The sequence below is a fragment of the Macrosteles quadrilineatus genome, unplaced genomic scaffold, assembly GCF_028750875.1.
Source record: "Macrosteles quadrilineatus isolate MER2022 unplaced genomic scaffold, UCM_ALF_1.0 Scaffold_4__1_contigs__length_99947679, whole genome shotgun sequence".
Taxonomy (NCBI): domain Eukaryota; kingdom Metazoa; phylum Arthropoda; class Insecta; order Hemiptera; family Cicadellidae; genus Macrosteles; species Macrosteles quadrilineatus.
The window spans coordinates 48136620-48161540 of NW_026542597.1; the positions used below are offsets into that span (position 1 = coordinate 48136620).

General features: G+C 34.3%; 2 protein-coding genes across 3 annotated transcripts in view; both read right to left on the bottom strand.

Annotated features, from left to right (window-relative positions):
• The window catches only part of LOC128993361 (aminoacyl tRNA synthase complex-interacting multifunctional protein 1-like), a 60502-nt gene extending 57458 nt beyond the window's left edge, over positions 1–3044 (bottom strand). Inside the window, exon 1 of the mRNA XM_054417212.1 lies at positions 2919–3044. Coding sequence (XP_054273187.1) covers positions 2919–2984 — 66 coding nt within the window. The 5' untranslated portion in view covers positions 2985–3044. The remainder of the gene's footprint in view (positions 1–2918) is intronic.
• Positions 3045–4605: 1561 nt separating this feature from the next.
• LOC128992268 (uncharacterized) lies at positions 4606–24323 on the bottom strand. Of its 2 annotated transcripts, none has more exons than XM_054415755.1 (5): positions 24199–24323; positions 23527–23648; positions 20410–20500; positions 12962–13072; positions 4606–5759 (listed from the first exon to the last, which is right to left on the bottom strand). In XM_054415755.1, the coding sequence occupies exons 2-5, from the start codon at positions 23611–23613 to the stop codon at positions 5524–5526; spliced, it is 525 nt and encodes a 174-aa protein (XP_054271730.1). In that variant the 5' UTR covers positions 23614–23648; positions 24199–24323; the 3' UTR covers positions 4606–5523. The 2 variants fall into 2 exon arrangements, with proteins under 2 accessions (XP_054271730.1, XP_054271731.1); XM_054415756.1 differs by lacking the exon at positions 24199–24323 and adding an exon at positions 23858–23965.
• Positions 24324–24921: the final 598 nt, after the last annotated feature.

The window sequence follows — 24921 nt, forward strand, 5'->3', positions numbered from 1 at the left end:
TGTACGGCTCGTGCGGAAAGTGTCTCGAGTGCAGCTAAGGCAGTTTGCACTTGGGTTACACATTAAATTTTTCCTACAGTTACTATAAATCATATCAATAATAATTAGTCTTTCAAACACGTGTTCAACACGTTTTTAGGTTAGGTCAAATCCAAACATTGATCAAAGTGGGAAACGCAACAGCTGATTGTAGTCGTAATATCTTTAAGTGTTTCCAACTTATTTTCAAGGGTCCACAAGAGTGTGTTTGGATTATTTCCATAGTAAAAGCACATTGTTTTGTGTTGTTTGGTATGAATCTGGAAAATATATTTTTCCTACAGTCACTGGACAAAGTGGCCTTCCTTTCACTGATTATAGCAAAGAAAGTTGCTAATTACTGCATCTACTTTTGGCGCACACTTTTTATTTTTGCCGCATGCCAGTATTACAACCAAACAACACAAAACAGCGTGCTTTTATTAGGCCCATAATACGTGTATACTTGAAAATAACCTGACAACACTTAAAGATATAACAACTACGATCAGCTGGAGCAGCGTTTCCCATTTCGTTCAATGTTTGGATTTATTTAACCTAAGGTAATAACGTGTTGTTTACTGTTTGAAAGACTAGTTATTTATATGCTTTACAATAACTGTCTGTAGGAAAAATATATTGTTTTTGGTTAAATATGAATAGTTTAATTTATTAAACACTAGCTGTAACCCACGGGCTTTGCCCCGTTTAACTTCTTAATTTTCAAGATTATCTCGTTCGCATGGCTCAATCACGTCCTTGTTGAAGTTTGTTCGCTACGCTCACTCACCTTTAGGTTGGAGCTCGTTCGCTGCGCTCACTTGCCTTCAGTTTAGCTCGTTCGCTGCGCTCACTTGCCTTCAGTTTAGCTCGTTCGCTTCGCTAACTCGCCTCCAGGTTGAAGTTCGTTCGCTACGCTCACTCACCTTTTGGTTGCAAATTAGCTGTTGTCATAAATGTAAAAGAAATAATAGTGCTGCACCCTGTTGGTAATCCTTGTAACTTTAATGCTATTGAACATCATAGAACAGGACCAACTTGTTTAATTGAAACAGCTGTTAAGATTCAATAATTCCATTTCTCATTAGGTTAACATGGGAAACTCCAGAGCCACTGGGGCGGAGCCCGAAAGGATTTTTGAAATAAGAATATGCCTATATGTTAATCGGGAATGTCAGCTATCATCATGCCAAATTTCAGCCCAATCCGACCAGTATTTTTCGCGTTCACTTGTCACAAACATACATCCATACATCCATATATCCATACATCCAAACTTTCTCATTTATAATATTAGTAGGATAGGATAAATAAAACCGTCAACAGACATAACTCAATTAGATGTTTACATTGGGAATAATAATACTTTACAATCAATATATCAAACTGAATGAAAATCAATAATATAAAATACTTTATCCGATAATATATCACAGGTTCTCAGAAGAACTGTAGCCAAATACTCAAATAACATAATAATAATATTGGATTATTGAATCTTTCTTGTGAAATGAATACTGTAAAAATCAAATCAGTCATGGCAAGTGGCAACCCTTTTAGCGAATTTCCCATATAGGGAATAAGCTATTACCGTAGGTCTCATGGTAAGACCTAGACCCGGGACCGATTTACTTTTTTGTTTTGAGGTCCCCAGAGGCCAAAAACACCATCCGTTCAAATTCATATATATATATATATATTTATATATGTGTCCGTTAGCGCGATAACTCGAGCAAAATTGATCCGATTTTGATGAAATTTGGTACAAACGTGTAAACCTACATTAATTCGAACGAGTTCGCGAACCAGCATAATTGGACCATGGGATCAGGGGTTTATGGGGGGTTTTATGGGGTAAAAATGGGTTTTTCTCGTTTTTGACCCTAAAAACTTTAAATTTCTAAATTTCTCTCTAGACCATTTTGAAGAGCTTAAAAAAACAAATAATTTAGTATATTGAAGTGTTTTTGAATGTTCATTGACTACGGAGAAAATTAAAAAAATTGTAAATTTAAAATTCCCATGTTATTCTTATGGAGAATAAATAAACTGTTCTAGTTTGCTTGTTTATGGATATATTTTAATCAAATTTGGCAATTTGGTTTATTTCATACTAAGCTATCAATATTTCAATTGAAAACACACACCTCAACATCTTCCCCGTAGCAGCAAACCTAACTACTCACTAAAATAATGTTATTTAAATAGGAAATAAATCTGAAAATTTATAGGGAATATTTTAGTAGAAATCAAGCCGGGTAAATGGAAATTCGCTTAGTATGCAGGTTTGCTGCGACGGGGGTATTATATTACTTAGGTAAATCGGAAATATAACCTTAGGACTTAACATCCCAATTCAGACTAATGGTGAGTGTAAATATGATATTTTAAATTATGTAGCTCTTGGAAATTCTGAGCAGCACGTCATTCCTCACCTAGTTTTGGAGCTTTAGCTTTTAGACCAGATGGTTGCTTATGAAAACAAATGAATTCTACAAGCAAGCATTCAAACATCAGAAATTACATTTTTGGATTCAAGAGATGTTTGTTATAACTAGAAAACTCTATTGAAATCTGGCAATATAATTGCTTGGGTAAACAAGTGGTTATTTAGCTCATGTTCAAAAGAGAATGTGCTATACTGGTTTTATATTGATCCAGATGACTTTTGTCATTAAGCTATTAATTAATTAATACCATCAAAAAAAGGTCAACGTTAAGTTGTAACAAGATCAGGGTTTGGACCATATCCTTGAAAAACCAAAAACGCAAAAAAAGAAAAATGGTCGGGCATAAAAATAAATGGCAAGTATACGATATGTAGATTACTGTATTAGGAAAAATGTACGAAATGCTAGAACTATTTTAAGGCTATTTAACATTAACAATTTTCAACATACCTCACTGTTTAAACACATTCCGATAAGTATAGACGAGGTTACAACAAACTGAGTAAAAGAAATCATGGCTAACTTCACAGCCAAGTGAATTGACTGATATCAACAAGCCTCTAATCAGATTTACTGACATCATTAAGCTGTCACAAGTTATGGCAATGAAAACAAACTATATCAGTGAAAAATTAAACATGTAGGGTAGCCTCAAACAATGTTCCAAATAAAAAGTGAAAAGGTTTTCTTGTCATATTCTAGAGTTAAGAGATCAATCTTTGTTGGGGAGAGTAATTGTATTTATTTAATTTGTTGTTTATCTTTATATTTATGTTGTTAGAAGATATCTCCGCTATCCAAATTAAAAATATTGTCAAACCTTTAGAGTTGTTTACGATCGCATTAACCGTCAGCTAGGGCATTTAGTCGGCTTCTTAACAAAGCAGTTGAGACTGTTCTACGTGAGGAACAAATACTGTCACATAAACTAACCTTTTCTATCTATCTTTAGAATTGTTATCTAGGACCGTGGGTAAGGGTGGTTTGTGGGATCGATCGGTACTTATTGTTGTGTCGGTTAAGTAACATTGTTCTCGTTCAGCTTCATATAGGACATGAGAGGCAGACCCTTCTCACGTATTTAATTAATCTTAATTCACATTTAGTTTACAACCGCATCCGTTTAAATTATACAGTTCACTAAAATCATTTGTTCATTTCTGCATCAATAAAATCATAGTTCATTTCAAAGTGTTAGTTTTTTATTATTATCAAAACATTGGCGCATACGCTCCGCAACAATCTTATTCTTTGGATTCTGAGTGTTAAATATTTTTATAATAATACCTGAGCTTTTGTAGTTACTGAACTAATTAAATATTTCTACTTTATCAACTTAAAAAACATGTACTAAATATGGATTGTTAACTAAAATTTTCAATTAGATAAAATCTTTGACTATTGATAGAACTAGACGTTTCATCGCCAAGAAGTCGAAGGTTTTAAAATCAAAATTAACGTAGTTGAACCACCAAATATCACTCGTTTAAATTAAATTGCTAATTTATATCGAATATGTTGGCTTTTAACTAAGTAACACTGATAGGATGACTTATTGTAAGCTGTAGCATCTTTTGAATCATGCAGACTATCTCAGCGACAACAAATAAGGTAGGAAATAGAAGGTGAGACAATAGCGCAATCTGTGACTGGCTTACACAATTATGTTGTTTTTTAATAAAACATTTTACGACAGCTGATCGATATGGGTGGGATGTCCACTTCAGCATCCAAAAGACAATGTTAAAATGTATGTATCAAGTAGGTACCCTACCTAAAATGAGCTGAAAATATTATTCAAAAAACTTGTGTTGTTAAACTTGGGTACCCTGTCTTAAAATCTAGTCACAATTACAAACTTGGTATTCGCACGACAACCAGCTGGTAATGTCCTTCTTGCAAAGTACACAGATAAGCTGAGCAATATTGAAGGTTAAAATAAAGTTATCAGTCTTACAATACTAATATTGTCAAAAGTCTTTTGCATCTTGTCAGCGAAAGAGCAGCAAAACTTCAACTTTTGCTTTCCAAGAAAGACTTTGTTGGTTATATGAACCTTTTAAACCTTTAAAACAATATGTTTATGTTAAAGAAAAGTAATGAAGAGGAAGTGCCTAATAATCACACAAAAAAAATTAACAAGCTATATTAACAATCTTAAACATTTGCTTATACTAATATTTACAAACAACTGTAGTATACGATCTACGATACTAAAAACAATGTAATCAAAGGAAGAGTGTAAATAATAATTTAAAATAAATAAAGATAAATATTAACAATTTAAAACATCTATGTATACTATTATTAATAAACTAGCTATTGGCCCGTCCAACGTGTATGGGAATCATTTCATTTCATTTTTATCCAAATGCTGAATTTTTATGTCTCGAAGGCTGATTTTTTACAGCTGTTACGTTAAGAAAATGGTGTTATATCAAAAGCTAGTCTAGAATATTAGCGTCGGCTGCTAGACTTAAACAAAATTTTACCTTGATTGCTAAGAAACTGAAACCCTAAACTAAAATTATGATTAGACATTCCTTAGTTCTCAAAATTATATTTCTTTCAACACAAAAACATGAAAATCCGTCAAGAGGTTGATTAAGAATCGAGTGATAAAAAAACCCTGTCACGTTTTAATATATATGATAACTGGAATATACAATACTAAATGCTCATTAAGCTTCAAGGTTACACAACCTTGCCAAGGTTACACAGTCTTGGGTATTTTCAAAATTGAAGTAACTGAAAACAATTTTTAATGATTTTTAGAGGTCAGAATTTGGCGTATTTTATATGTTTTTAACAAACTAATCAAAAAGTTATTGTAAAACATCTTTTTAAGAAATTTGGCGCCCCTAAAAATTGACGCTGTGGGCTACAGCCTGATCAGTCCAAATACAAAGGGGGCCTGCCTTAAAATAGTAAGTGATCTTAATTAAATAGCATATTATATTTTGCATTTAGACGTAACTCTGGAAATTTTAAGACCCCTACAGAGAAAGACGGAAAACTGTATCTGTGAAGTACAAAAATACCCCACAATTTCTAACTAAAGATTAGTAACATCAATATCTGGTATGTAAGGGGTGGATAGGAGGGCATTGAGACTTTCTCCAAGTTTTCCCAGCACATCACTGGCTCGACCAAGAGCTATGGCCGAGTCTTGGATCTGTATCTGTGTTGTCAACAGCTGTTGGTTTATGGTACTGAACGCTCTCACTCCATTAACCAAACCATGACGGGAGTAGTTGACAACATCATTGTGAAGTGAGGTGTTGCAATCTCCTGTAATTTGATACAAAACAAAAAATAGAATAAAAGTATAAACAGGTAGGAAAGTAGCAACATCTAAAGGGAGCATAATTTTAATTTTAATATTAAACAACGCTGCAAACAATATATTATTGGTATTTTAGTAACTTGATTGAGTTGATTTGAATATACATAGTTATAGCTTTGACTATTGAGACATTTTCTGTATCAATCCAATATTCAATGGTTATAGATTGAATTGAGTAAGAATTTTTTGAATTTATTCCACCAGAAATAATAAAAAATACCCCTGTCACAGCAAACCTGCAGACTAAGCGTATTTCAACTTGTCTGATTACATTTTTACCAAAATATTTCCATAAATAGGCCTAAGACATATTTATTGCCAAATTAAATAACATCATTAGATTTAACGAGTACTTAGGTTTGCTGCTGCGGGGAATGTAAAAAGTGTTTTTTTACCATATGTCAATAGTATAGGATGAAATAAATCAATTTGCCAAATTTCATCAACATATATCCATAAACAAGTAAACTACAACAGTTTTCATTTTCTCCATAAGAATAACATGGGAATTTTAAATTACATTTTTTTCTGCGTAACTGTTAAGGCATACAACAGCGCTTCAATAAACTAAATTATTTCTTATTTAAGCTCTACAAAATGGTTTAGAAAGAAATTGCCAAATATTTTGTTTTTAGGGTCAAAAATGGGAAAAACCCATTTTTACCCCATAAAACCCCCATAAACCCTCGTTCCCATGGTCCGATCATGCTGGTTAGCAAACTCGTTTGAATAAATGTAGGTTTACAGTTTATACCGTATTTCAGAGTTATCGTGCTAACGGACAAATACATATATATATGAATTTGAAACGGATGGTGTTTTTGGCCTCTAGGGACCTTAAAACGAAAAAGTAAATCGGTCCTGGGTCCAGGTCTTACCATAACTACTACGTTAATAGCTTATTCCCTATTTGGGAAATTCACTAAAAGAGAGGGAGCTTGAGTAATTGCAACATGGACAAAAGGGTACTTTTTTGTTAAGTGTCAATAGCTTCTATAATCGTAAAACAAAACCATCTACCAAATTATCATCTTAGACAGGTCCAGCGCAAGAACCACGGAGAACATGCGGCTGCATTAGGCGCCGCCAGGGAGAGGGCACCAGGCAAACCTCGGCAAAGTTGACGTGGCTGGCATCAGCAGTAGTGAATGGTATTATCAAAAGCTTTTGTGTACAAATTTTTGTTTTCATACTTGGTCACATTTGTGGTTAGAAAAAAGAAAGAGACTGTTTCTGTTTCGGACTTATTGTACGAACTGGCAACATACACCGCTATATCTATAAGGATGCCATATTTATGGTTATCTGTATTCATACAGATATGTCTGTGTGTATGAATCGACAGTAAATTTATTATCAAAGTCCATCATGATTAATAATTATCGTATAACACAATTTTACATCATTACTCACCAAGTATATTTAACCCTAAACTCGAGCACCGTACACAATAACAGTAAACATTATCTCAAATTAAAAACGCTGGTTTTGAACCACTGCTCTCGCACAGCCACAAATCAGGAGCGAAGATAATTAACCAGATACAATGGTTCGACTTTATTACGGGAGAACGAACGTACAATGCGGCGTACCGCTCAAATTGTTATTCCTAATTCAAAATCCGATTCGAAGAGATAATGTTTGTAATTAGTAAATGATTGAGTACGCAGTGACTTCAATTAATGCGTATCGGACTCCGTCGATCGGGCGCACCTATTGAATGAAATGGGATTGTTTTATGTAGATTGGCTGATAAGAGAGTAGCTGCCTTTCGTCGACATTCTGCCGGAGAAGAATCGATGCCTAATTGATCTGAAATGACGAATGTGAGAGGAAGACACGTCGAGAGGTAAAAAGCTGTCTTGTCCTTTACCGTTCGATGGCATTCGGAACGGGCTGGACGAGTCAAAAAGTTGAAGCGATCTGCATTGACTACAGACAGCTCGGACCTGAGTCGCAAAATGGAAACTGACCTTGGTGTAGCTGCTCCAGTCTTGGGCTGGCTTCGTAGAAGATGCTTGCAGTTTTTCAAACTAGTTGCTAATTACTCTGTTTAAAGTTTACAAGTGTAGCTATGTAAAGAATGACTTGCCTGCCTTGGTTGCATAGAGGATAGGCTATGAATAAAGATCTGTGGTGGAAAAGGTAAATGTCTGCCTGGTTGGTTGTAATACAAGCATTATTGTGTTAGAGGATTATCGTAATTTGATATATTATTCATTTTGTGGTTTATGGTCTACATTACCTGTATATTAGTTAACCATACTAATCTAGTTTTAGGGTTTCCAGAAAAAACAAATAATATAATATACTAGCTGTGTGCCCGTTCTACGCACGGGGATCTTATTATATTCAGTTAAAACCTTATATAAAGCACAGCAGTTGGTTTGCATACTTTCAGATATGCTGACAAAACTATTATATATAAACCTTCGCAAATACAGTATCTGACAGTTTCAAGCCAAAAATGATGCTTCCCAATTAAATGTCACCCGGATCTTGTTGGTCCATATGGCAAATCCAATGATTAAACTAAAACATGCTTTATAGATCTATAAGACATAGCCCTAAGGTAGGCCTATAATTGAAAGTTACTTTTCACAATGGTTAAAAGTATTTAAGGTACTAACTCGACCTCACAATTTAACACTTTATTCGGGTTGACATTTTTATTATCATGGTGCTCTTGTCCTTTCCGTGAAACACTGAGAAATAAGGACATTAATTGCGTTACCAACAGACATACACACAAAAATACAGAACTCAATTAGGGAATTTGCTTCGCTTTATGCATAACAAAGTACGTATAAAATTAGTATTTGAAATCTTTATTAATGTAATAAAATTTTATCATAACAATTAGGGATGGACGAGATTGGATTTTTAGTTCGAGACGAGACGAGACGAGATTTTTTATTTCTCATAAAATTTCGAGACGGGATTTCCCTTCTCATACACAACGGGAAATGCACGTTCAAAATTTTTACCTGATTTTGTAACATTGTTAGATGACTGTTTAAATACAAAAATAATGATAATAGGCAAGAATATTTACAATCTTTTATTAAAAAACATCAGCATAACATTTTTTTTATTAATCACGCTTAACTTATTAAAAATGCCTACGATTAGGAAACATAGTGATATCACTTAGGATAGAGTTCAACTTATCCTAAAATAAAATAAATCATAAAATAAAAGCAATATTAGTTTTTATAAAATAGTTACTTGTTTTGACTTTTTATAGTAATAAAACATTCCTCACACTGCTTACACTTAACAAAACTTCTCAAATGTTATTAAAGTAATATTATTAAAATAATTAAAGTTATATTTACATTTAAAGAATTAAATAAGAACGCCTTCGCAAAGGAAACGCAACTACAACACGCTCCTGTATTGCGGGTATTGCATTGACTTTCTGCAGGCGTTTTTTTTTTTTTTTTTTTTTTTTTTTTTTTTAATTCTTGTCTTGATAAAAATCTCAGCCAAAAAGAAATTTCGTCTCGTGTAACGAGATTTAAAATTTCCCGAAATTTCGAGACTTGACCATCCCTAATAACAATTTATATTTGCTTGGACCGAAGATGACCCGAAATTCTGTCGAAATGCTATATGAATCGGTTTGCTATATGAAATGAAGTACAGTAAATCTATAGACAATTTAGATTGGTAATTTATAATAAAAATACCAAAATAGGCCACGAACTATTGATACATAAACAACGTTCAAAGCGTTTGAACAATTTGTGATGGTTTGCTGAATAAATGTTTTACTAAAATGCGTTATCGTTTTCTTAGCATAAACTAACATTTTGGAATCCAGACAGAAAAAGCAAAACTTTATATTATTCCACTTACGATTAATTAAATCCTTTATGTAAGAAAAACGTTTTTAATCTCACTTGGATGGGATTTGCCTTCAAAACGTGATCGGAAATGGTTGCGGTATTGGTAAACAACATTTGTAAACATATGAGTTACAGCTAGAAAAAATAATCTTGATCCGAACAGCTGTTCGTTATTTCATAGATGATTATGTGATAAAAATTGGACGGAATCTTGACAAAAATCGCACAAAACTGAATTTTTGAACGTCCGTAATTTTATTTACAAAGTATTGAGGCCATATTTTAATGGCTAAAGACACTCTCGCCAATCCAGTGAATACATTAAAATGACTTGGATCTTGATAGGTACTCTCGTTTTCCTGGAGAAGCTTGTGTAAAATGCCATCTTGAGTGTTACAGACAGACAGACAGAAATTTAGATAAGACTTGTTTCGGATTCTTTAATGTATAAAACGTAAAAATATTCAAAAAAGTTATGATTCTGAGCAATGTACAGACAAAACTCTAATATTATTTATATAGATATTGCTTTTATTTTATGATTTAATGTATTTTAGGATAAGTGTAGCTCAATTCTAACTTATATCACTATGTTTCCTAATCGTAAGCATTTTTAATAAGTTAGGCTTAATTAATATACATTTTTTTATCCTGATGTTTTTTAATTAAAAGATTTTAAATATTCTTGCCTGTTATTATTAGGCCATTTTTGTATCTAAACAGTCATCTAACAATGTTACGAAATCGGGTAAAAATGTCGAGCATGCATTTCCTGTTATGTATGAGAAGGGAAATCCCGTCTGGTCTCGAACTAAAAATCCAATCTCGTCCATCCCTACTTTTTGGACATTTATAGACAGTGCACTGATATAGGGTGTCTCCCTTTCCAAATCAGCACCATGTGCTCTTAATAAAAATTTCCTCCCTAAGGATAGCTACCGGAAATTAATTCTTATTTATTTTAAAGATTAGACAACCTACACCATATTTAAAAATTATATATATATATATATATCTAATATATAAAATTCTCGTGTCACAGTGTTTGTCTGCAAACTCCTCCGGAACGACTTCACCGATCGTAATGAAATTTGGTGTGTAAATTCTGTAGGTATGCGAATCGGACGTAAACTATTTCCCGTTTCGAAATTCTTAAAAGGGCTCCACCCCAGTGGCTCTGGAGTTTCCCATGTTAACCTTATGAGAAATGGAATTAATTAATCTTAACAGCTGTTTCAATTAAACAAGTTGGTTCTGTTCTATGATGTGCAATAGCATTAAAGTTACAAGGATTACCAACAGGGTGCAGCACTATTATTTCTTTTACATTTATGACAACAGCTAATTTGCAACCAAAAGGTGAGTGAGCGTAGCGAACGAACTTCAACCTGGAGGCGAGGGAGCGTAGCGAACGAGCTAACCTGGAGGCGAGTTAGCGTAGCGAACGAGCTCCAACCTAAAGGCAAGTGAGCGCAGCGAACGAGCTCCAACCCAAAGGTGAGTGAGCGTAGCGAACGAACTTCAACCAGGACGTGATTGAGCGATGCGAACGAGATCATCTTGAAAATTAAACGTAACGGTACTTTCTTTCCATCGGTCTGTCTTAAGGGAAACCTATAACTTAGGCGATACGAAGTTCGCCGGGTCAGCTAGTTTATATATATTTTTTAAATAAGCTGACCTGGAATATTTGCATAGCATTGTACCCTTCACACCTGACTCCAAAAACTATTCAAACAACTGATAATCCACCGCTAAACAATCCCAAAAAAATCACCAATGTAGTAACTATTATGTAACGTGTTTGCATCTATTGGGTAGCAGTGGGTCATTGCCTAAGTTCTATGGAAAAGTATCAAATTTCTCTTATTTTATAAAAACAACAAATTCCATGTTATATTAATACTGTACGATTGCGGCAATAACGGAATCATCGTGATTATCTGTCACGATCATGGCGACAAGGTTATCTCCCGCAACTACGGAATCTTTGTAGTTATCTTCCACGAACGCAATTAACTTGAGATGACTACGTAAAAAGAGGAAAAAGGCGATTTGTGGCAGATTTAACTAAAATTTCCCAGTCCTACACAAAATGTATGTAGGTACAGTTCATTTCTATGGTCATCAAAATTCAAGTAGGCCTACTCTTAAAAGTTAAAGTATTCTCAATTCTTCTGGTCAAATGGACACCCTACGGATAACTACACTTACTGCAATTGATAAATTTAGATCTGAAAATTGCCTTTTAAATAACTTTTTACCATTACTACGGTGTCTCTAGACTTGTACGTCAAGCGTGCTAAAAATGACTCCTGTATGTTTAAGAAAACATCTTGCACCAACTCTGATGTAAGAGCTTCGATAAGAAAACTATACCAGATAAAATTCATCTTCTGTGAGATAAAAATTAGCTTAGGGCCATGTCATACGAGCGCTAATGCCGTCGCGCAGATGCCGTCGCGTTAAAGTCGCTCCAACCCGGCAATTGGGTTCTAATGGAGCTTGTCATACAGACGCTAATGCCGTCGGCAAGTCCGCGTTAGCAGGACGCTGAGCGCAGCCAACGCGGACGGTCGCGCTAGCGATGCGGCGCACAGACCCTGTCATACGGAGCGCTAGCGCCAGCGGGACGCATTTGCCGCGTGAGCACTGTCAGAACAACTGGAACACCTTTGGAGTGATCATTACGATATTTGATACGATGTTTGATACGGAAAAATTTATTTATTTAGTTGAAAAACTGCCACCTCTGTACGATGTAAAGTCAAAATTATCTTCATACTTCCTGTGTTCCTGGAACATCAGATGAAACTGTCCTTTCGACAAACGAGAATAAAGCACAGGATGGGTTCCCCATCGTCTTGGATTCTTCCGATAATACTCTCCATTCCTATGTATCTAAAATGTGCAAAACGCTGATACAACCTAACTGGATGGTGTCCATCTTGATAATAACATAATTGTCGCGACAGCAAATACGCCCGGAAGACGCTACGTATGACAGGCACCTGGCGTTGGCGGGACGGCATCAATGCGACGCATTTGCCGTCACGTATGACATGTACTTTTTCCGGCGCTATCTCTACGGCATCTGCGCGACGGCAATAGCGCTTGTATGACATGGCCCTTACTGCTATTAGGCCCCTATAGCAAATTTTGAGAGAACTTTTGACAATTCAACAAGTAGTGTTCTAGGTCTGAATAATGTATTACCCAAACATATACAGAACAAGTAGAATGTACATAATACATTGTGAAGACTGAGGTATAGAATTACAACACATTTCACTTACTCAGTTTTTTATGAAGTAATGTATCGTACTGAGCAGAGTGAGGTTGTTCCTCTGCATCTATGTCATTCTCTACGGCTCCACTTCTGGCAAAAAACGCATCACGGCATGCTTCTGTAATCAAAGCAATAAATACATAAAACTCACATTCCTTTATAACACTCACAGACAATAACAGTTCGGTATAGTACTGTACTTTCATTATCTATCTTATGTGATGCTTAAATGAAATTACATGACCAATGTCAGACTCAAAATTCTGTGAAAGTAGACAAATTTTAAAACAGATTTTAGCTCTTATCTATTCTTTTGCTTGTAAAATTTCTTATTTAGTAACCAGCAGCCGAAATAATGAGTTGTATCATAGACTAACCAACACAAGTAGACTTCTCATCCCATTGTAAATTTTGAAGCACGTTTTTCGTGTCTAGTTCATGTACGTGACACAAAGGCGCTAGTGTCGACGAAACTTTGTTTCTATTATTTTAGGGTTAATTTCTTGATTTGTGCTTTACTGTTTGGTTATATAACTAGGGGACAAGTTATTGTTTATGATTATATCGTATTATTTGGTTAAACGAGGTTTTAAATGGCTGTAATAACGGGAAACAAATTGTAAACAAAACACGACCTCTACATAAACCGTACAGAACTAACAATAAAATTGTCTTCAGCTGTTCCATAAGGATGAGAAATCTACTGTATGTTTTATCTATGGTTGTATGTAACGCAGACACATATAGGCTATATGAATTTGAACAGTAGGCCTAGTGTTTTCAGCATTTGGTGACATCAAAACGAAAAAGTAAAGCGGCCCCGGATAGTGTAATAGCTTATTCCCTATATAGGGAATTTGCTAATACATAAGTTTGATCAGCTAATCACAGGACTTACAGGGTAAAAGTTTATTTTCTCCTCTGGTTATATTTTCACTGTGATAGTTGATGTGACATTATAATATGCAACAAGTTTACAGTTAGTAAATAGTCCTCTCAGTTTGGCTGTGTTAAAATGTCAGTGACTCAATCCAACTGCTGTGGCATAGCCTATATTTATTGGTATTCTAAAACTTGCTCCCCAATGGTAATAGTGGCTGGTTCTGCCCATCAGAACGGGAATTGATCTAACTAACACAGCATGGTTACTATTTTGAATAATTGAAAAGTTTACCCTCTCATACAAGGTAGAAGTCCAGCTCAACTAAATAATAGGTACAGTACCTTCCTGTTAAAGGGAACATTCATTTTTAAGTTATCAATGTTTTTTTGATAGGTATATTGATATTTTATTTTTTGATCCAATATATCGATATTAAGTATTATCAAATTGAAACATACTAGTGGCTTGTAGGGACATAAGTCCCTAAAAACCTCAAATGTAAAACAACTTTTTGCAATACCGGTATTTAAACAAACTCAGAATAACATTATCTATGTGTCAGAATAGGCATCCCTACACCATATCTTTTGTGTAAAAACCAGTTTGTTGTTCTTCTTTGTTTGCTTTTGTTGATGTCATTTTCAATAAATAATTTGAATCACTCCAGTGGTTTAACATGAAAAGGCAGCAAACATATCATTGTTTGTGAATAAATACTGGTTTACTAAGGTAGCTTTGGTCTTGTGGTTAATGAGGATAAATAAAAGCTTCCCTGTTTGGAATTTTAAAAATTCATTGGAGGTTCGCCTTCAGATGAATTGAAGACGCCTGCAATTTCATCTGCAGTAGGCTTATTATACCTACGACGATCCATATTTATCCTGTCTACAAACCTAAGTTCTAATTCACTGTCACCTTGTTCAACCATTTCTTCCGAAGCTCTTTTGTAAATTTGTGCAAATGGATTTTCTAATAGAATTTCAGCTAGTTTTGACAATATTTCAGGTTTTAAGTCACTATTTTCTCGACGCCTTTGACGAATTTCTGTTGCTGTTGATGTGTCAATAATGTACAATTGGCCATACACGGGGTCTTCATCATGTTGATTGTTGAGGCAGCAAATCTGAGACTGAACGATAAATCTGTCCTTGAATTTTGAAACAGTATGGTCCTTTTCCTGGAATATCTTTCTTACTGGCTGAAAAATAAGCAAAAGCCATCGCACTGTTGCATTGTCGAATGAATTTATACAGTTGTGGGCTCTCTTCAAACAAACTTTTAAGTTCTACATTAGTTTTTGACTGAGGAAGGTTAATAAGTCCGTTATGGCAACATGTCATAAAATGATTATTCGTTAGTTCTTCTCTAAAATGAAGAGCACTACATTGAATGCACTCTTGGTCCAGTAATCCTGCATCATGAATATTTACATTTCTCTCGTCTACCATGGGTCTCCTAAAAAGGGGTTGTAACATATCTTGATTAAGTTCGTCATTATCTACTCTTGCTCTCCTACGCGCACTGTCATTCCTATGAACAGTTCCCCGCCTTTGTGGTATTCCCCTGGCGTTCATATTAATTACAGTACTTATAATGAAAAGAATATATATCCAGCAGCCTACATACCAAAACATCTTGAATCCCTGGCGATTTTATAAAAGTATGATCGAATATGACTACTCTACGTTGTATATTCACTGCACTAAAAAAATTTACTTACGAAGGAATGCAAATACACCATTTTAGAACCAATAACATTTATAGGTTATTTTAGTTGTATATATTCACACAACCTTAACCTTAAAATGTGTAGAAATATAAAGAAAACAACATCATTTAAAATAAACTTGAACATATGATTTAAAAATAAAAACAAAACAGAAGTTAGATTTAATTTAGACTCTTTGATTATTTATACAGAATATTTATTCTATGTCATTTATTCCTTTAACACGACAATAACGTAAAAGCATGAAAAAATGAAACTTGAGTATATGATTTAAATATAAACAAAGAATGCAGACGTTTTTCCGACTAATCTTCAATATTTCAGTTTTATTTTAGTATACATTTCATAGTTGACTGGCTAAAAGTAAACCAAATGCGTGTATTGATCACTGTTTTCAAATCTGTGGCACAGCTGTTTTAATTTCAAATTAAACCCCATGTTGTTTTAATGGGAAAAGTTTTATTCTGTTGTGAATTTATGGTAAAAAAATAAGAAAAATGAATAGTTTTCCCTCAAAATTCACGTCAAGACCTTTAAAATAAGACCCCTCCCATCCTTCTACAACCATCCAGTCACTCACAATTTCTTTACAAAAATTTGACTTACGGAATTATATATATAGATCAGCTGACAACTACGATAAATAAATATTGTTCAGTATCAACAAACAATTTAAAAAATATTAAGTTACAGTAAGAATTGAAATAAAACTGTTCTAAATGAACCTAACCTAACTAACCAAACTTGCTGTAACATTTCAAAATTCTTTTTGAATTCAGCACATGCTTTGTGTTATCAAACAGAATTTTGAAATAGTACAGCAAGTTTGGTTAGTTACTTACTTACTTAATTAATCCTGTTCTCTTCTACCGGTTGGTTTCGAGGCGCCTCCATAACTTTCTGTCTGCAGTGAATGGTAGAGCTTTACGAATGGAGTTGCCACTTTCACACAGAGCATCCTCTATGTTTTCCTCCCATTTCCTTCTCGGTCTACCTCTCTTGCACTTTCCCTCAACTTTGACCTCTTTCATCATTTTCGGAAGCCGAGTTGTGGGCATACGATGAACATGCCAAAACCACTTTAGTTCCTGTTCCTGTATTGTGGTGGTTAAGGGCTTAACATCTAAAGTGTTTCTTATTGCAACATTCCTTATCCTATCCCTTCTAGTTTTGTTTTCTACTTTCCTAAGATACCTCATCTTCATTGCTTGGAGCTTGCTTTTGAGTCTTTTTGTCAAAGTACAGGATTCACATCCATTGGTCAAGGTAGGCACAAAGGTAGATTTATAGACTGCTAATTTGGTTTTCTTTGAGATTTCTTCCTTGGCCAGAAATTAGTTTGTTATGCAACAAAAGAGGCGACTTGCTGCTGCAACGCTTATATTTATTTCTTCTTCTATTTTCCATTTTATGCGATAACTGAATCTAGATATTTAAATGTTGGTACCTGTTTCAAGGGGCCGTTTCCTAGTGAGATTTGATGGTTGACCTTTTTCCCATTGATGACCATGGTTTGGGTTTTGTTTGTATTTATTTTCATTTCTTCTTCTATTTTTCCATTTTATGCGATAACTGAATCTAGATATTTAAATGTTGGTACCTGTTTCAAGGGGCCGTTTCCTAGTGAGATTTGATGGTTGACCTTTTTCCCATTGATGACCATGGTTTGGGTTTTGTTTGCATTTATTTTCATATCTTATTGACAGCTCATCTGCCCATATTTTCATATTATGCTGCAAACTGTCCTCGTTTTTCCCCAAAACCACTAAGTCGTCCCTAAAAGCTAGGCTTAAAATTTTAACAGCTCTTAATTGATAGTTTCCCACCACAAGACTTTAAGTTTTAGCTTTCAAGTTTTTCATTGTTTCGTCCAGCAGTAGAATAAAAAGAAGAGGGCTCAAGTTATCTCCTTGCCTAACTCCTTGCTTTGTGATAGATTCAGTTGACTTTTTAATGCAAGTTCTAACATAGTTTTTACAGTTGTTGTATAAGCTCTTGATTACCTGTATCAATTCATTTTTAACCTGCAGCTTTGCCATAACTCTCCAAATTTAATTCCTTGGCATTCTTTCAAATGCTTGGCTTAAATCAATAAAACCAGCATGGAAATCTTTCCCCATCTTGACCATCTTTTCACTGAGGATGCACATTGTGAATATTAAATCCTACCATGGATCCATCCACTTTGGAATTCTTCCATTTTGTCATTTCTTAGCTTGTTAATTGAGTTTTGTAGTTCTACAAAAGTGATGTATTCTGAGATTTCCTGTTGGGTTCTGTCCCCCACAACTGTACCCTCTGGCTCCTCTGTCTCTTCCTGTTCACAATTCAACAAATCTTCAAAATGTTCCTTGCCATCTTTTAATTATTTCTTCAGTTTGGTTAATTATGTTAGTTTTTTAAAACAGTTTAATTTTTTAATCCATAGGCTATCTAAAAATCTATACTATTATAAAATGTAGGTGGTCTCTGTTTGTCCAAAGTTTTGAGGTGAGATTATCAAAAGTTAATATATTAATTGGTCTCCAGGGAGCATGAGAAAATTCACAACCTTTGTTTACCTTTGTGTTGACATTTCAATGTAAACAATCAGAATTGTTGAATGCTTATTTGACAATTTCAGACAGCTGATCCAAACAAATTAAATAAAATATTTTACACGATTATTTCTAAAACTGCCTATGTCATTGATTATGAAATTAAAGAAAGATTCTATAACCGTAAGTTGTGACAATTATGTTATTGATACATTTTAATGTACAGAGTAAAACAATTCAATGTAGGTCATACTTTTTGTATAAATTTGGTGACTTTTTGTTTATAAATTCAAACTACACTTAACAAGTGTTAGGATTAGGCGATATAGTACATCTTCCTGTTGCGAAGCACGGGTACAGGAGCTAGTATTATATACTGGGTGTCCCAGAAAGGAATGCACTTTTAAAACTAACAAAACAGAAAAATGGCTTTATTTACAGCAATGTTTCCAAGAATACATGTTTGTACACTTCAGGGAAATTACTTGTGACAGATTACATCTTCCCGATGTAGACCTCTACGGTGCCGGCACTCCGCCAAACGAAACCTTACATCTGCGAGGACTCGACAGCAGAGTTCTGGTGAGATGGCTTCAGTTTCCTCACGAATGTTTTGCTTTAGATGATTGAGGGTAGCAGGAGCGTTGTTGTACACCCGACTGTTTAGATACAACCACAAAAAAAAAAACTAGTGGAGTTAGGTGTGGGCTTCTTGAAGGAGAGCTATTGTCACTAAATCTGGAAATGACTTTCCCACGAAACAGCTTCCTTATTGAAGTCATGGAGTCTCATGCTGTATACCCATGCTGTATTTTTTAATGCCTGTACTAATTGAGTTTTGTACGGGTGGAACTTCAAATCTTGTTTCAAAATGCGGTGAATACTGGTTCGGGTATACTCAAAGCAGCAGCGTGTTTTCTTACTGATCGATGTGGATTATCCTCTACAGCATCTCGAACACGCCCGATATTTTGTTCAGATCGCGCTTCTCTATGGCAACCGATAGGACTAGGTTTCATAGTTGATCCTGTAGCTTCACATTTGTCCACCCAACATTTAATTATAAGGTCTATTATTGTTCACTGATGGCATTTCGTTTGAGATCTTGAAGTCTGTATTGAGTGTGGAAGTGTCGTAATGAAAGCGTTGCAACAGTTCATAAAATTTTGTATAATTAAATAATATATAAATAGCCTATTACCAGTCAATTAAGCCTAAAAGCCTATTTAAAATATACTATGTTTAAAATCTATTTCAAACACAAGCTAAAGTAAAAATAATTATATATATCTAAACAAAATCTCAAAAAGTAATTTACCCAAATTAAATTTCATATACTATTAATTGGCCTGAGTGACTAAAAAGTGAACAGTAAACTTCAAGATATAGAAGACCTGAATACATTGTTGCTGAAAAACATGTGTTAGGTAACAACTGGATTTCCTTCTTCTTCTATCATGAACTATCTGGGTGAGAGTAAAAAAAAAAAAAACTGTTTTGTATGATTTTTATATTATAATATTTTCTAGTAAAAAGTGAAAAGCTAAACCAAAACAGTCTCATTATTTCAAATAGTTTAAACAAGAAGAAATGTGGAAACTTGGAAGAAACTTGGTAATCTCCATCTTATTATTACAGACTATCCTATAGGTGTTGGACAATTTGAGAACACTAGCCTATTTTTGAGGTGGATCGAGTAGCCTCGTAACTGTTAAAATTTATATAGCCTAAAATCTTGATTCAAGTAAAGACTTTTGTTTTAGAACAATCTTATCCAAATTTGATATAAAATTATTTAGTAAAAAAAAAAAAATCAAAGGCTAACTTTATTATCATAAAAAAAAGTTTCAAATTAAAATAGGCTATTAGCAAGGAAATTGGTAATAAAAGAGAGTTCCAAGCACGAACCTAAAAACCCTGAGGTTGCAGCGTTTGGTAATAGTCGCGTACACGGAAAGCACGCTGCTTGCCGGCAAAGCCATCCATGGCAAATGAATTTCCACGGGCATGGCTATAAAACCCTGATAAGCTCATTTCCTTATCTTTCTTGGACATTCGGCTTTCCCCAAAATAAAAGTGCAATCCTTTCTGGGACACCCAGTATTATTTTTACCTTAACAAGATCAGTTGTCAATTTGTAATTTAAATGCATTTGAAGACATCAATACAGAAGGAATATGGATCGTAAAGGAATACAAAAAATATTGATAGCCTATATCCTAAAAACATCGATAGGCAATAATGTTCCATATCGAATGTTCCCTTTAACAGGAAAGTACCAAATAATTTGATGAACAAAATCTTACCTTCATTTTCACTTTCTGATTCAGATGCCTCTCCAGGTATGATTACTCCCTTGTTAAATGGTACTGATGAGGATTTATCTTTATTTCTTACCTAGAAAAAATGCATTCATAAGTTATCTCTTTCAAATACAGAACAGGATTCGGGTTGGTGTAAATCTTGCAACATGATAAATATGAACCTTATCCGACCCATTTATGATCCATACCGGTTTTATTTTAGTATTCGTGATCCGACCCATATGGACTTTTATAGACAGTTGTGTGGTCCAGCAGGGTGAGGTGAAAATTAAAATTAAAAACAAAAAGCTGTAACCCAGGCGGTGGGGCACACGGGAGGGACTATGGCTAACATATCTTGTAGTGTCAGCGTTCGCTGCTAGAACTGCTAAGTTGAAAAAATGTTAATTAATTTTATAACATTTAGACATAAAATTAACTTTTAAATTATAAAATAAATATTTATTTATAGAAAGAATTTTAAAATTGTTAATTATAAAATTTAACTGCCAAACCTAACCTAACCAACCAAACTTGCTGACAATATAAAAATACCCCCGCCGCAGCAAACCTGCAGACTAAGCGAATTTCCATTTGCCTGATTGGATTTAGACTAAAATGTCTCCTTAAAAATATCACATTTATTCCCTATTTAAATAGAATCAGTTTAACACATACTTAGGTTTGCTGCAACAGGGAGGGTAAAAGTGTTTTTTTATTATGTAAAATGTTAATAGTTAGTAAGAAATAAAAACATTTTCCAAATTTGGGCAAAATATGTTAATAAACAAGCACACTACAACGGTTTACTTATTCTCCATAAGAATAACATGGGAATTTTAAATTAACAATTTTTTGGAATTTTCTCCGTAACCATTGGGCGCATTATAACACTTCAATATACTAAATTATTTGTTTTTTTAAGCTCTACAAAATAGTTTGGATAGAAATTTCAAAATTTTATGTTTTTTGGGTCAAAAATAGGAAAAACCCATTTTTACCCCATAAAAGCCCCCATAAACCCCTGTTCCCATGGTCCGATCATGCTGGTTCGCGAACTCGTTCGAATAAACGTAGGTTTACACGTTTGTACCAAATTTCATCAAAATCGGATCATTTTTGCTCGAGTTATCGCGCTAACGGACACATATATATATATGAATTTGAACGGATGGTGTTTTTGGCCTCTAGGGACCTCAAAACGAAAAAAAAAATCGGTCCCGGGTCCAGGTCTTACCATGAGTACTACGGTAATAGCTTATTCCCTATATGGGAAATTCGCTAAAAGATATAAGATAAAAATTGAATAAAGGTTTACTATTTAAAAAAAAGTTCTGTTCATAAATAAAATTATAAATGCATGAAATTTTATTTATTTATTTTATTTTATTTCCCAACGGCATAGCCACTTTACAATGAAAAAACATTCACACCTTGAAATTACAGGAAACAAAATACCTAGTAAAAGTTGTACAAATAGTAAACAATAACAATAGTAGTAACAATATCAATAGTAGCAAAAAAAATTAACCATACAAATATTTACAATTTATAAATAGAAAGTTGGATGGCAACAAGTAGTGCATGAGTGAGATCAAAAAGAGTGTAAAGTTCTAACAAAAGAGGTACAGTTAAGAAGTAGTCGCCTCCAAAACAAAATCTTTGACAAAAAGTTAAGTCTCTCCGGCTAGTTTCAAACTGGAGACCTCCTGAACACCAAGCCGAAACGCCATCAGCCAAGCCACGAACACCGCTGGAATCATATCGTCTCGTTACGGTAATTGTGTTGCCTCAAGAGAAGACATTAGCCACTAGAGGTATGACGTCACCACACCTTTAGCCAGTCCCTCCCGTATGCCCATCAGGTAACCCAGGTGTTAAGCCCTGAAGATATATATTAGGGCAAAAAAATCCTTATATTGCAATATTTACAACTCTTAATAATATTTTAAGATGGTAACAATTTAATAAAGGTTAAGTAACTTTTGTAACAATTTGTTAACCCTCCGGGTGTCCATAGTTTAGGCCTTAATGTCCGCCTATTTTTGGCGCATTTGCAAGGTTTTATTAAAACGGATCTGAGAAGCTTAAAACAATGTTAATTCTACTGTTCTATATACCATTTTGTTTGGAAAATCATGGGCTTCAATATTATACATAAAACATAAGGAACATTTGTTTCAAAAAAAATGTTTAGGTAAAAAAAAAATATTTTGGAAAATTAAAAAAAAAATAAGTTTGCGGTCAATGAAATTGTATAAATTATAGGCCTATAAATATTTGAAAATAGCCACTTTGTTCTAAATTTTATGAGGATTACAAATATATAATAATATAAGGAAGTAGATTTGCAAATAAAGTTATGGGCAAAAAACAGATTTCAGTACATAGCGTTTAGCTTAGAATGCATAGCCTAACCATAGCTAGGAATCTGGCTGATAATTTACATCAATATCACTACCTACTTCTTCAGGATCATCAACCAGCCCTTCAAAATCACTTAAATCTTCTTATAATGCACCACGTATATCACTACTTTTGATTTTTAACACTAAAACAATGATAAATGTAATAAAACACATCAGTCATCGGTCCGAGGGTAACCAAGCTGTTTACAAATACGCACGTCAGCTGTCTGCTACAATTACGATCGGCTTGGAGAACATAAAGCGCTTAGAGACAGACCTCTGGAGAAAGCTTAGAATATAACGAAAAGAACGATACCTAACTCGATCCAGTTCAATCCGATTCAGTCAGTCATAGAGCCTTCGCCGTAAATGATGTTCGTGCGTTGAAAAATCGATGCGTGACACTACACAAAGTGAGTCGTGCGTTGATTTTTCGACGAGTGATGCTCGGAGGGTTAATTACTGAAGATGGGAAGACAGCACTTAAGTACAGTAGGCTTTATAATATACAGTAAGTACAGTCCTATGTACAGTACCAGAGACATACAGACAGTGTAAGGCAATTTCTCCCTTGTATTATACCTTTAGAATTAGGTACCGGTAGATAGGTACATAGGTACTACATTATGTACATAAATGTATTTGTAAACAACTTAATTTACCTATAACTTATAAAAGCTTAGGGTAATTTTAAATAATCTTATAATTTTACCACAGATAGAACAACTTTCTCATCATCGTCAGATTCTGAAGCCTCTCCGAGAATTACAAAAGCTTTATCCAATTCTTTCTTATCCATTTCCTTTGTGGTGAATTAGCGATTTAACAACAAATCTGAAACAAAGACTCCAAACTTAATATAAGGCTAAACCTACTCAGAGATAAAATGTAACAATAAGATAGCACATAGCTTAGGTATCGGAATAATCAACCAGCTTGATGGTCACCCATTTCAAACCAAAACATTTTTAATAAGTTATTGTTAGGCTTACCATAAGTTAGGGGCAGAGTAGCACATACCCTATAATGCAACTTTATCTTACCTTCTTTTCAATAAGTAACTTGCAGATTATCTACTTTTGAATAGAACTTTCGGTTTAATTATTAGGCATACAAGGGGATGCTGCCCTTTCCTCGGAACCTATGACTCATTCCAGAAAACAACATTTAGGTTAATAGTAAATGTTTCTAAACCATGTTTGTTGACAAGTACTCAATTTTAAATAAATTTGCTTAATTTAAGTTCCTAAAGACAAATCACCAGGTACAATAATTTAAAGTTAGCTTTTGAATAGGCCTACACTTAAGCCTTGGCCTAGTCTAACTAGGCTAGGTATTTAAACATCTAATTATAGACTATATTTAAATAATGAGCAAAACATACCTTAAATATTTAGTGATAATAGACTACTGCATAAAATAAAAGATGATAAACTGTACAGTACAGTATTCCTTCAAAATTAATTTAATTAGTTTTACAAGTTGTCATTGAGGTTAAGTTGTATAACCTACACATAAACAGTTTGTTTATCATCACGTCTGACGTCAGTTGACTACTCACTCGAGTCAAGTCAAGTCGCTCTTCGCACAGGCAGCCAGCTAGCTCAACGCTCAGCCAGCGAGCCAGCAACCAGCACGACCATCAAGAAATGAGCCAACTAGGTGACTTCAACCATATACGTGTTTAATATATGCTTCGACGCTTTTAAAGACTTTTCACGTTTTGACATTTTATGACCTGTATACTTTAGTAGCATTATTTTGGGTATTCAAAAATTGTCCATTTTCAGGGAGGGGCACACAGACCATAGGTATAACCTCGGCCACTATAACACTAGACATAAGAACCTAAGTCTACTAGCTATAGATTTATCACTATTTGAAGCATCACCTCAATTTTATATCGGACCAAAATTGTATAACTTGATTCCTTATCATTTAAAATATCCCCACCACAGCAAACCTGCCGACTAAGCGAATTTCCATTTGCCTGAATTGATTTTCAATTGAATGCATTTAATTAACATTAGGTTTTATGAGTACCTAGGCTTGCTGCTACAGGAAGGGTAAAAAAGTGTGTTCTTGGTAAAATATTATAATAACTTAG

Coding starts and splice junctions, on each gene's coding strand:
- LOC128992268 (XM_054415755.1), bottom strand. CDS start 23,613: ATGGATAAGAAAGAATTGGATAAAGCTTTTGTAATTCTCGGAGAGGCT. Junction 13,073..20,409: donor ATCAGAAAGTGAAAATGAAG/GTAAGATTTTGT, acceptor CTTTGATTACAG/AAGCATGCCGTGATGCGTTT. Junction 5,760..12,961: donor ATTACTTCATAAAAAACTGA/GTAAGTGAAATG, acceptor ATCAAATTACAG/GAGATTGCAACACCTCACTT.